General features: G+C 33.2%; 1 protein-coding gene across 2 annotated transcripts; it reads right to left on the reverse strand.

Annotated features, from left to right (window-relative positions):
- Positions 1-377: 377 nt before the first annotated feature.
- Positions 378-12,862, reverse strand: LOC147509132 (beta-glucosidase 12-like). Of its 2 annotated transcripts, XM_086601445.1 has the most exons (13): positions 12,626-12,862; positions 12,442-12,511; positions 7,614-7,672; positions 7,432-7,507; positions 4,628-4,705; positions 4,087-4,174; positions 2,889-3,141; positions 2,069-2,184; positions 1,624-1,841; positions 1,482-1,513; positions 1,287-1,389; positions 1,056-1,164; positions 378-714 (listed from the first exon to the last, which is right to left on the reverse strand). In XM_086601445.1, exons 1-13 carry the CDS (start codon positions 12,779-12,781, stop codon positions 531-533), a joined length of 1,542 nt encoding a protein of 513 aa, XP_086457571.1. In that variant the 5' UTR covers positions 12,782-12,862; the 3' UTR covers positions 378-530. The 2 variants fall into 2 exon arrangements, with proteins under 2 accessions (XP_086457571.1, XP_086457572.1); XM_086601446.1 differs by lacking the exons at positions 12,442-12,511; positions 12,626-12,862 and adding an exon at positions 7,923-8,022.
- Positions 12,863-13,667: the final 805 nt, after the last annotated feature.

Genomic DNA, 13,667 nt, shown 5'->3' on the forward strand with positions numbered 1-13,667 from the left:
AAATATAGAAAGGTATAAGAGTGGAGAAGATGAAGAATGAAGGAAGGGCGGGAGAGAGAATGGAAGTTGGAGGGAAGTAGGAGAGAGAGAGAGTACGCCAATGCTTTGAGGAGAAAATCGTAGAAAAAATTGTTATTTCTTTTTTAGTTTTTTTTTGATATACTTACTTTTTTTAATTCATTTCTCTAAAAAAGAAAAAAGAAAAAAGAAAATAGGAGAGATTTGGTAATATACGTGGGCTCTAAATAGCGCTGGTAGATTTCACCAGCAAATGTGCTGGTGAACAAATTTGGACTCGCCTATTAGGATCAGGTTGATCTCTTCCCACTTTTTGGGGTGAATGAGATTTGTTCAGGTACTTATCCCTTTAGACAATCTTCACTTTTGAATCCCATTTAACAAATGAATCACACACCTTCGTCCAAATTAAACAATTAAGTGTCATTGTTTCTTATAATATACGAAACACACATTGTCTGACATATTTAGAGAAAACTAAAAGAATATCAATTTAATTAATTTTATATTAATCAAGCGTTTCTATTTTTCTTCAGGAGGAGGAATTCCTTAAACCAAAGGGACGATAGCTTCGGGTATCTCATCAAAGTTTTGTAGTCAACATAGTATAATCCAAATCGAATAGTGTAGCCTGCTTCCCACTCAAAATTGTCCAGAAGTGACCAAGCAAAGTACCCTCTCAAATCCACCCCTTCACTGTAAGAAACAATGTTAAACAAAGCTTAATTAGTGAAAGGGCGAATGAATGCAGTTTTTTTTTAAACGAAGTACAGCCGTAGAGGGAGGTTTGCCAGATGACAAAGCTAAATATGCTGGTGAAAATAAGTACATAAAGAGGAAAATTTAAATTTATAGAGTGATATACCCCAATATAAATGATGCAATATGTTGGTGATACCATTAAGAACGATGACTTCCCTTTTGTACATGTACATGTTCAATTTTCTTTTTGGGAGACCTCTATATATAAAAGTGATAAAAAAAAAGTTGACCATGCTTCTTCAAATTTTATATCGTTTATCCAATCTAAAACTCACTTGATAGCCCTTAGCGCAAGCGAAAGATGGTCATGGTGGTAGTCTCTCCTCATACTGTCTACCAATGCTTCCTCAAGAGATAATGCGTTGTTATCGACTTCGGATACACCTGAAACAGAGGTCCAAAATTTTATGCTTAGTTACCGATCTACTTACAAGTGACCTACGTTTGTTAAACCATCGTCAAATCATAAATAAAAGTTGATGGAAAATAATCTTAGTTGATCATACCATTTTCAGTTATGTAAATGGTAGGATTGTTATATCTTTGCTTGGTATAAAGCAAGAGATCTAGAATCCCTCTTGGGTACACATGTAGCCAGGGTGAACCAGCCTGTAATGATGGTTCAACATAATTAGTATATCATATAAAGTTGAAATGATTCATGATACTATGTTTATCGAGGTTCGTCAAAAACTTCTTACCACTGGGCCGATTGGAATTCCATTTTTCACGTCTGCCGAAAAAAATTGTTTCGTCAAACCATGATCTTAAAACATCATATGCCACACTAAGAAAAATCAAGTTCATTGCATGGAATGGCAAGGGACTCTTGAAGTAACTTACAGGTGAGATTAACTTGAGAATCTGTAAGTAAGCTTGCTGGGATATCACGACAACAGGGGACATTTGTTGCATATTGTGCCGTATAATAGTTCAATCCGATGAAGTCATACGATCCTTTAACCATTTCAGATTGCGTTTTGGAGAATATCGGCAATCGTTTTCCAACAAGTAACCTCATACTCTTTGGATATTCGCCGTGGGTCAATGGATCAATAAACCTATACAAACAGAGTAATTACATTTAAATTTTATTTCTCAGTTAATTAACAAATTAAAATTTGAGAAAATTGGAGTGGATATATATATCTGACCGACTACTCTGATTTTTATTTTTATTTTTTAATAAACTCCAATGCTAACAATGGACCTATTATATGGGGCTTTTTTCTTTTCTCTGCACCAAAGAAATAGTTTTTATTTAAACATTCATGCGAAAAACACTTACCATCCAAACATGAAATCAATGGCACGTTGAGCAGCATCTATGTCATCACTTGCTTCAGAAATAGGGACCATCCAATGAGAATTTAGTGTTATTCCAATCTTTCCCTTTTGCACAGCCTGCACAACTTCAATGCATTAGATTATTGTACGAAATTTAGGATTAGTTTAGCAAGCTCATTGTGCTCTAGCAATTGATTCAATTTCTAAGAGCAATTCTAGATGGTGGAGGCATCAAGTGTTATGTTTGAGGCCAAGTTTGAGAACAAACATTTTCAAACAATGACTAACTCTAGACGATAGAAACAAATATAATAATAGTGGGACCTATTTTCATTTTAAATATCTTTTTTGTTAAAAATGTGTCCCAAGTTTGCCTAAAAAAGTGGCTAGAGTTGCCCCAAAAACACCCTACACTCTCACTTTTGTCCCATCTAAGTTGAAAAAGTAAAAAAAAAAACATGCAACAATCCCACTGTCGCGGGATAGTGGTAGTGTCATGTCGCATCCGCAAACAAAATAACAAATTTGTCTCTACGGATGCGGCCAGACATTTGCTACCTCTATATTTGCTTCCACCTAGAGTTAGATTTTGACGAAATTCTGAATGGTGGAGACAAATTGACACTTGATGCCTCTACCAGGAGATGCTCTAAGTAAAAAAAAACTACAACCAGACCCAATTAGTTGTTGTAATGTGCTACTAAGTCCAGCTCTGGGCACTTTTCTTCCATACAACCATACTTAATCCATACCCATCACATCAGCTCAAGCCATAAGAAACTATTTGCATAAAAAAAACTACTTTGCACAACTAATGTCACCTGATACTTTTCTTTATATACTTTCACTGCAGCTGCATGAGCAATAAGTTGGTTGTGAGCTGCAATATATGGCTCTGTTCCAGAATTTCCAGCGCTGCAATTTCCAATTGGTGCAGAACATCGACCAGGAGCATGTTTGCCCGAGTTATAACCTCGGTCGCTGAAGGTCCGAGGCTCATTTAAGGTAGTCCAGTGCTTGACCCGATCACCAAATTCCTTATAACAAAGCTCTGCATAGTTTTGGAAATCAAGCCTGTATATGCCATACAAACATGCTTAGAGAATTGGGTTGAAGCCGTGTTATGGTCAATATGAGCAACTAAACCCAAGCTCTCGGAGACCATTTTGGCCTCATACATGATTAGGCCGAAAGTGCCCAAACATAAACTTGCATTCATTGGTGCACGGGTCAATTTTCTCAACAGAAGGCAAATGAAAAGTGAACATATTGCAAATCACTCCGGGTATTTCTAATGGGGGTGTAAAATTACACCTCCATGTAGGCTCTACCTAGATGCCATTAGGTGTTTACAACTCCAATTGCAAATTATTGTATAGTCTATAAATATCTACTATCTATTGTTTCCAATGAAGAAATGTAAGAAAGTTCAATTTTAAACTTGGATGACACTTGAAGTGAGTCCGAGTTTAAAATTTCAAATTGTGAGTTTAGAAATAGATAGGGAAGACACTCCAAGTGACGTCCGAATGTTTCTTTTGTTCATACGTGTGTTCAAGTGTCGCCCGGACTATTTATCAACTGATAGCGAGATGGGGAATTCCCCACCCCTTCTATCAACTAATAGCCTATTTATTATCTATAGTTTAGCACTCCCATTGAATAAAGTTTTTTGACACTTGGGGTGTAAACTTTCTACTCTATACGGTTTACACCCCCTATTGGAGATGCTCTCAAATCACCAATAAACTAAATAGCAGTTCTAGAGTACACGGGATGTATGGGTGCGCTGACATCTCATCCCTTAGTTATAAACTTTGTGGGGGCAATACACCCTCACCGTTTGGTTATTAGAGGGCCTAGATTTGATAGTACAGATATAGCCTGTGTGCTCCAGATTTTTTCTAAAATAAAATGGGGAAAATCTTGAGAAAAGGACCCTGACCCCAATGTTTAAAGAAGGTATATGAAATCCCAAGATTAACGAATACTACAAAATATTATGAGAATTTTACTTACGCAATACGTGAACTTAGAAAGCCCCCATATTCATCATCAAGGTGTTGTGGTACATCCCAGTGAAACAGAGTCACGTAGGGCTGCAAACCTGCCGTGTCATGAACAATGTTACTTGAACCAAGGTATATATATATATCGCCTATCAAAAAATATATATATCAAAGATATTTTTTTTGGGTGAACCAGTCAAAATATCATCTTGTATTGATATATATTAGAAATATGATCAATATATATCGGTCAAACAGTCAAATGAAATCAAAGTATATATACCGAAAATATCAAATATATCATATATATCATTGATATAAAAGAATTATATCGGAAAATGCAAAATATATCGCCTTGAAAATGGGTCAATATTCGGCAACGATATATCAAATCTGTCCATATCAGGTATCTCAAAACCCGATATATATCACCGATATTTTGATATATCGGTTGAATTTTCGGACCTGAGTTGAACAATGATACTCAAAGTAGGCAGATGATAGAATTTAGAGGAGAGTGAAATATTAACAAGGGACACCAAATTATTTACCATTTGATAGGAGCTCGTTAATGAGATTGTTGTAATGTTGGATTGCTTTTTGGTTAACTCCCCCACTTAGCTTTCCATCTAAAAAAAAAGTTTAAGTCATTTCACCAATAAAACAACAATTATTACTCATTAAATAGCAATATGGCAGGTATGGTTATACAACAAAGGTTATTAAATGATTATATTATTTATCAAGTTACTGCTAAAGTGGCCAAGCCCAAACCAACTAAATAGTAAGCATTGCATTGGATTAGAATTTTAAGTTCTTCAAAGAAATTTTTTTTGGTTGGGGGGAGAGGCTTAAAAGCGCCTACTACTTCTATAAACTGTAAGTGATGGGCTGTAAGTAAATCCAATCCTTTATTTTGGTATATTTTAAGTGCCAAAATTGTAAGTAAGAAAACTTGACCTACAAAAACTTATAAGCAACAAGCACTTATAAGTAACAAAAAAACAAACGCCAAAGTGCATGTGTTTTCGTGTTTCCCCCCTTCCAAAAAAAAAAAAAAAAAAAAAAAAAAAAAAAAAACAACAAGCTTGTGGTTTCCTGCCCAACTGAAGTGCTTGTGCTTGTGGCTTCCTGCCAAAAAAAGTGCTTGTGGTTTCCTGCCAAACATCTACCCCTTAATTTTGATAGTTACCCACCTATATCTAATCTAAATATTAGTTGATGACAGGTGGTTGTGGTTTCCTGCCAAACTGAATGTAAAAACTCGGTTATCTCAATTTTCAGTTCATATATATATATATATATATATATATATATATATATATATATATATATATATATATATATATATATATAGCTTGTAATGCAGATAATCGCTCTTTTGAAAACATTTAGATTTTTTTTAGAAAAATTGGGACTACGGTTTTAGTCGCTAACCCGCTTTTAATTTTCCAACAAATTGTTTTAATTAAGTTTTAAAAACCGTTTTTCAATTGGGAGAGAGATCTTTGTTTTAATAAAAAAATAATTCAAATTTTAATTAGATATGCTAGATTTTCCCTTTTCAATGGTGGAGGAATTCCCATTTTAATAGGAGAATGATTCCCGGTTTAATTAGAAGTGCTAGAATTTGTTTTAATAGGAAATGAATTCTCGTTATAATAGGAGAATAATTCCCGTTATAAAAAAAGATTCTCGTTTTTCAAATAGGAGAGAAATTCTCGTTTTAATAGGAGATGGCGTGGAATTTTAATAGAGCTCGAAAAATACCCCTTGTGGAATCTTTTGAAAACATTTATATTTTTAAAAAAAAATTGGGACTATTGTTTTAGTCGCTAACTATTTTTAATTTTATAACAAATTGTTTTAAATTAAGTTTTAAAAACCCGTTTTTTCAATTGGGAGAGAGATTATGTTTTAATAGGAGAATGATTCCCGTTTTAATTAGATACGCTAGATTTTCACTTAATTTTCAATAGGGGGGGAATTCTCATTTTAATAGGAGAAGGATTCCCGCTTTAATTAAAAGTGTTAGAATTTGTTTTAATATGAGAAGAATTCTCGTTATAATAGAAGAGAAATTCCCGTTTTTCAAATAGGAGAGAAATTTTCGTTTTAATAGGAGATGACGTGGAATTTTAATAGAGTTCGAAAAATACCCCTTGCGGGAGCTTTAATATTAAGATATATATATATAATAATAATAATAATAATAATAATAATAATAATAATAATGATGTATGAACTGAAAATTGAGATAACAGAGTTTTTACATTCAGTTTGGTAGGAAACCACAACCACCTGTCATCAACTAATCTTTAGATTAGATATAGGTGGGTAACTATCAAAATTAAGGGGTAGATGTTTTCCTGTTTTGGAAGCAAACACAACCAAATTAGATTATGCTTTTTTCTAGATGCCATCAATTTATCATTGATCTAGGTTGGGCAGTTGGGTTATATATATATATATATATATATATATATATATATATATATATATATATATATATATATATATAATAATAATAATAATAATAATAATAATAATAATAATAATGATGTATGAACTGAAAATTGAGATAACAGAGTTTTTACATTCAGTTTGGTAGGAAACCACAACCACCTGTCATCAACTAATCTTTAGATTAGATATAGGTGGGTAACTATCAAAATTAAGGGGTAGATGTTTTCCTGTTTTGGAAGCAAACACAACCAAATTAGATTATGCTTTTCTAGATGCCATCAATTTATCATTGATCTAGGTTGGGCAGTTGGGTTCATAGTACAAAATATCCCGATATATCGCGATATTTGGAGATATCTATCCAGATTTTAGAGAAAGATATATAAATATCACAATATATTTAGAAATATATACGACTATAAATATCGGTGATATTTTGACGATATTTACGATATTTATGATATTTGAGGATATTTGGCGATATTTTGTGTATATAACAATTTTATTTAATATTTACCATTATATTTCAAATAAATATAAATAATGTATCATGATATATCAATAAATATCCACAATATCCATGATATTTGTCGATATTTTAGATATATCCACGATATTTGCATATGAAACAATGTCAAATATCCCCAAAGAAAAAGATATATCCACGATACATATATCCAGAAATTGAATATCGATAAATACCTATATCCTGATATTTTGTACTATGGTTGGGTTAGCCCAACTTGCAATACTTGCAAGGCACTAAGTAGATTGTCAAAGCTCCAATGTCCCCAATATGCTGGAAAACATTGTCTGCTTGTACCAATACCATTAATTAGCATTGTTATCAAGGAAATAATCAGAGAAGTGAAAATGTGTGATATCTTACTAGGTAAAACTCTTGACCATGAGATGGAAAATCTATAAGCATCCATGCCCATGTCCTTCATAAGCGCTACGTCTTTCTATAAAAGTATAAAGAGTATGTACGTAGGCAATGAAAAAGTCAATTCTCAATTACAAAATCAATGAATGAAATGAGCAGGATATCTCATGCCATATGTACTATACCTTGTATCGATGATATTGATCATCGGCTACTTTCCCATCACTCCCGTCTGCTATTTTCTCTGTATTGCCATATAAAAATGGAAAAATAGGTAAATAAATACTCAAAATCAATAAAATAGAAAGGGGGTAGTTTAGTTTTTTCCTAATGGATCATTTTGTTCTAGGATCAATTGAGGTTAGACACTTGCTAAGATTGAAAACGGATCAGTAAAATATTTGTGCCTTGTGGAGAAGAGAAAAGATTATAAGTACAATAAAATTACTGGTACTACTGTTTCTTTTTTGATAGATTACTGGTATTATTGTTACCTTTGGCCTAATTACAGAAGTTTCGGTTAAAATAAAATAAAATTAATAGAAAAATTGAAGGGCAATGATGGTGAAATGTCTGATTCTTCGAGCCCGCATTTGAACATGCAGTAGAAGATGACCCCGTTATTCCAAGAAGATCGTAAGTACCTGCAAGACTCTCAACTTAAAATCTCGGTCATACAAGAAATGTCATCTAGAATTTGAAGACGCCCCTGTTTAGCGTTGAAGTCAAATAATAAAGATTCATTTAATCTGGGCCCTTAATCTAATACAAATTAGATCAATCTCGTAATTAACTTATGTACGAAAGAGTACACAACTGGGTAGATCATACAAGGATTAGGTATGCAACCTATATTTATCAACAACAACAATTGGCATCCAATTTTTCCTTCCGTGCATCTCTATATGTACTAGCATGATACATGTTATGCCCAAACTAAATGTTTAAGACAACAAGGGTAAGATCGTAAATATAAAGTAATAATATGGGCAAAACTGTTCTAAAAAGTGTGACCAAGAGTCACAAATCGCATAATAAAAATATATTATTGTACAATACAATATTCAGATCAATCCAGATTTTTTTTTAAAATAGTCAAGATATATTCTCTTTATGACTCTGGATTCATATTCAGGGATGCGTGAGTCTTCAGATCATTGTTCTAAAAATCGGTCTAGGCGGTGCCCAACTGACTCGCCTAGGCCCAAGTCGTTTAAAAAATCGGTGGACCAACTAGGTGAACCGATTAGGGGGTCTAGGCGGTCTAGTAAAGTTTTTTTTTTTTTTTTTTTTTTTTTTTTAATGATTAAATGTCGAAAATTAAAGGCCTGTGTAGGCTTAAAATTTGAATTAGTTTAAAAGACGAAAGTCTAATGTAAATTATATGCCACTATAACAAAGAGCATATTTTTATATGAAGTTGATATTCTTCAACTATTACACATTTTTGTAATAATTATTTTTGTTTGTGTTTATTTTTTGAGTTATGGTAAATGATTTTATTCATTTCTTGTAGTATAGGTGTGTATTACTATATATATTAGGGAAAAAAAAACCGCCTAGCGCCTAGCCCGTCTAGGCATTGTCTAGAAGGCTTAGGCGCTCTCCCACCGCCTGACTACTGTCTAGCGTTTTTCTGAACACTGCTTCAGATGCCAGTGCCACTGGCCTATTGGGCCCTAGAATTGACTATCACATGCCATTCCTAGTGGTATGCAGTTGTGGGTCTGTGGTCAATTGGTGATAAGCCATTTTTGTGGGCCCCAAAGATTCGGCCTTACTACTATTGCATATATAGGCAACCAAACAAATCATACAAAAAGGTATAATCTAATTTCAAAATATGAATATTTAATAAACGGCCAAGATAAGTGTAACGTCTTAATTATAGTTAAGTATATATATCTTAAAGATGTGTAGAATTGTTTGATGTACTTATCTTGGAAAGTAAGTTTTAGACATATCTTTACTATATGGAAAAATATGGAGTCGATGAATAATAGTAGATTCACGTACGCCACAAAGGTAGTTTTGTCATTTCGCAGTTTTTAAATTTTTTAATATTTTTTTTGTTTTTTGGAGGGGTAAAATAATAATTTTGCTATTTTAAAAATAGTTTTTTTGGTAAATATGTGGGCTTCGGTGGGTTTTTGTGTCGGGAGAAAGGTTTGCACCTAAGGGTACAATAGTAATTTTAAATGTATAAATTAATAAAAAAAAAGTAAAAAAAAAACTCCAATGTGGCCCCACGTGGGTACCACATGCACAATGACTAGTATATGATAATGGTCAGCAAGCAATTAAGTAGCAACATCAAATAGATGGTCTATCACTCTATCTTAATTAAATAGGAGACTTATGTTTGGTTCACGGAAAAGTGAGAAAAAGAAAATGGTTTCATGAAATTTGAAATCTCGGTTGTGTTTGGTAACGTGAGGAAAATAGAAAAGTGGAAAAGCAATTCCCTGAGCATGTACAAATGGAAGAAACCAATTTAAAAAAAAAAAAAAAAAAATTGTGTTCCCTTCTATTTTTCATGTCTTATGATTTAAACCTCCGCCCATCTCTACTACAAAACACTAATCTTTAGATCTATTACCTCAATCTTCCACCTTTAATTAACGTTAATGCGCAAATTCATAATTTACAAAGTAAAAGAAAGACGAAAGATATTAAGGTTTTGGGGTTTTGAGGGTGTGATCTAGTGGTTATGAGAGGTTTGATCTAGTGGTTCGCATGAGTGATCTACCTTTTGAGAGTTTGATACTTTGATATAATGTTTTGCAAGGTTTGATCAAGTGTTCTTAGCAGAAAACTTTATAAAAATTGTTTTCTTTTTTAACCAAACATAGAAAAAAGAAATTCACAGATTATATTTTCAAGCAAAGTGAAATCCAGAAATTCAGTTTCTTCTTGAAATAAAATTCTGTGAACCAAAACACAACATGTTGAAAATATATTGTTTTTAATTGACTGAGCCATTAACCCAGTTCTCAATCTCACAAATTAAAAAATTATTATGTAGACTTACAACTAGGGCAGAAAATGGGTTGGGTTCGGGTCGAATATGACTATATTCGAATCCAAACCCGATTAGTTTGACAATATCAGAATTCGAACTCGAATCCGAATAAAACCGAAATTTTATATCCAAATCGAACCTGAACCCGACCAATCCGATCGGATAACACTAAAAATACAAAAAAAACCCAAAAAATATATCCAAACATAAATCCGAACCCAAATAAATAAACGGATATGAAAATCGACCCGAATCTAAATTATTTGGATTCGGGTCAAATCCGACCCGATTCCCTGCCCTACTTGCAACCTTGTTTCTTTGTGGAACTAACATAAATACTCACCTGATTTGACTTACACATTTAATAAAGGTTTTGGGGTTTCGAGGGTGTGATCTAGTGGTTATGAGAGGGTTAATCTAGTGGTTCGCATGAGTGATCTACCTTTTGTGGGTTTGATATTTTGATATAATGTTTTGCAAGGTTTGATCAAGTGCTCTCAGCGGAAAACTTTATGAAAATTGTTTTTTTTTTAACCAAACATGGAAAAAAGATATTCACGGATTATATTTTCAAGTAAAGTGAAATCAGAAACTCAGTTTCTTCTCAAAACAAAATTCTGTGAACCAAAACACAACGTGATGAAAATATATTGTTTTTAGTTGACTGAGCCATTAACCCAGTTCTCAATCTCACAAAATTAAAAAATTATTATGCAGACTTACAACCTTGTTTCTAGGAACTAACATAAAGACTCACCTGATTTGACTTACACCTTTAATATAATGATGTTGCTGGACGGGTAACTCGAGGTTCTTGGGAAAACACAGCACACATTGTCCGCTGGAGTAAGAATATCTTTACTGTATATTTGAATAATTTATATATATCTATATATTACTTCCTGCAGTTCAATGTTCAACACTTCAACTTCAACCTAATAGTCCAGTCCCAATCTTACGGGTTGGACCACCAACCCAGTAACCAGGTCCTCTTACCAGGTCGAGATTTAGGCTGGGTAAGATAACATTGTTTTGAAGTTTGAACCATAGTATAAAATATCAGAATATGAATATTTATCGATATTTAATTTCTAGATATGTATTGTGGATATATTCTCTTTTTTGAAGATATTTGATATTGTTTCACATACAAATATTGTAGATATATCTAAAATATCGACAAATATCGTAAATATTGTAGATATTTTTTGATATATCATGATACATTATTTATATTTATTTGAAATATAATGGTAAATATTAAATAAAATTGTTATATATACAAAATATCGCCAAATATCTCCAAATATCACAAATATTATCAAAATATCACTGATATTTGCAGTCGTATATATCTCTAAACATATCGTGATATTTATATATCTTTTTTCTGAAATATGAATAGATATCTCCAAATATCGCAATATATCATGATATTTTGTACTATGGTTTGAACTACCAAACCAAGGCCTCAATTTAAGTCGGGCAAAAACCCAATACTATAATGTCAATAAATTTTTTGATCTTAATGATAAAAATTGTATTTTTTCTTCGTTGGTAGGCATTAACATATTTACCTTCTAAAGTTATGATGATGCATATATTAGTATTTAGTAGTATGGTCGTCTTTCTGATAATTAAAGTTCCCTTCTCTTTGACATAATCACCAACCCCAAGTTCCAAGCCCCAAATTGAAACCAAATAATTTTTCTCGCCGGTATCATTCTCCATTTTTTATTTTTCTTATGCACTTAAAAGATAGATGGGGTGGGTGGAAGAGTTCGTTCTTCGTCAAAGCGAAGGAGAAGACTGAAAAGCAAGTTTAATTTTGTATTGAACTATGTACAATTTAGTTCTCCCTGAAAATCTAGAACTATGAAGCTAGTTACATATGTGCACACACGTGAGCAGATAATTAGACCACGGGCGATCGAGCTCACATGTACAAAAGTTTAATTTGTATTGCTTTCCGAAAAGTAACACTTCGTTACCTGGTTGTTCACGAGTGAAGGTATCCCAATTACTCGGTCCTCTACCATCTTCATTATATGCACCTTCATACTATCATCAACAATAAGGAAAAACAGATGAAAAAAAATAAGTTCAGAAATATATAAATGGTACAACAACATGCATTTGAACATTCTAAGTGAACATAGAAATTAGATAATCTACCTGGTAAGAACCAGAAGCTGTCCCGAATGTAAAATTTTTCGGGAAAAAACTTCGATTGAATGTAGAGGAATCATAATCGGCTTTTTCATTGACAAATATTGTGTTCAGCATTAAAAGAAGGTCTAAAACCAAATGAACTAGCTTTGCAATACCCATGACAGAGGTTGGTTCCTAATTAATAGGCGTTGGTTCTATGTTCGGATATATATATAGAATTCCGTCCCAATTTAAAAAATAGGATTATAGGAACATTATCCATTAGAAACATATACATACGTGTTTGTTGACATGGATGGGGGGGCTGCTGAGTGCTGACTCTTATTTCAGTTGAGACTACCTCGTTTCAAACATGTTAACCTCAACCAAAAAAAAACATGTTAACCATTTTAACACACAACTGTTTTTGTTGACCCATAACCATAACACCTAGCAAAAAAATTGACCATAATCTAACTAATATATATATATAATACTAGCATTGTGCTTTTGGCAAACCCACATTTTTTTTTATTGTTGAGTAGAGCGAAGCCTATGAGTAGGGTGGTCAATGGATCGGTTTGGGTCGGATTCTAGAAAATCCGAATCCGAACCGATAAGAAAATTGGAAACCCGAAACCAAACTGAATTGATAAGAAAATTGAGAATCTGAAACCGAACTGAACTGAACCGAACCGATAAGATCTATCTAACAAAATAGAACAGTGTGGGCCCAAAAATCTAATAGATAATTATTCTCACCAAAATATGACTTGACAAATCTAAGTGTTTGGAGGGTTTGTGCAATTTTATTTAGTGCAATCAATATCATGGGATCTATTCAAAAATCAACTAAAAGTCAATAATTGCGGTTGAGTTTATAAACTGTTGGGCATCCAAATTTGACATGGTACTGCACAGTTGACTGGCCCAATTGATGCTATTGGGCTTATGGATAATGGACAATTGGGCAGTCCTTGCGCCAAAGGCGCGACGAGTTGTCGAGATAGCGCCACAGGTGCATCGAGGTCTCGCAGGCCGTAGACACGGGCATACCTTAGTATAT

Source organism: Coptis chinensis, chromosome 3 (genome assembly GCF_015680905.1).
Source record: "Coptis chinensis isolate HL-2020 chromosome 3, ASM1568090v1, whole genome shotgun sequence".
Lineage (NCBI taxonomy): Eukaryota > Viridiplantae > Streptophyta > Magnoliopsida > Ranunculales > Ranunculaceae > Coptis > Coptis chinensis.

Bases quoted from the DNA above. Each gene is read 5' to 3' on its own strand.
- LOC147509132 (XM_086601445.1), bottom strand. From the start codon at position 12,781: ATGGGTATTGCAAAGCTAGTTCATTTGGTTTTAGACCTTCTTTTAATG. The intron at 3,142-4,086 runs GTAAGTAAAATT...TGGCATATACAG, and splicing joins TTTCTAAGTTCACGTATTGC to GCTTGATTTCCAAAACTATG. The intron at 715-1,055 runs GTGAGTTTTAGA...TGTTTCTTACAG, and splicing joins CTTGCGCTAAGGGCTATCAA to TGAAGGGGTGGATTTGAGAG.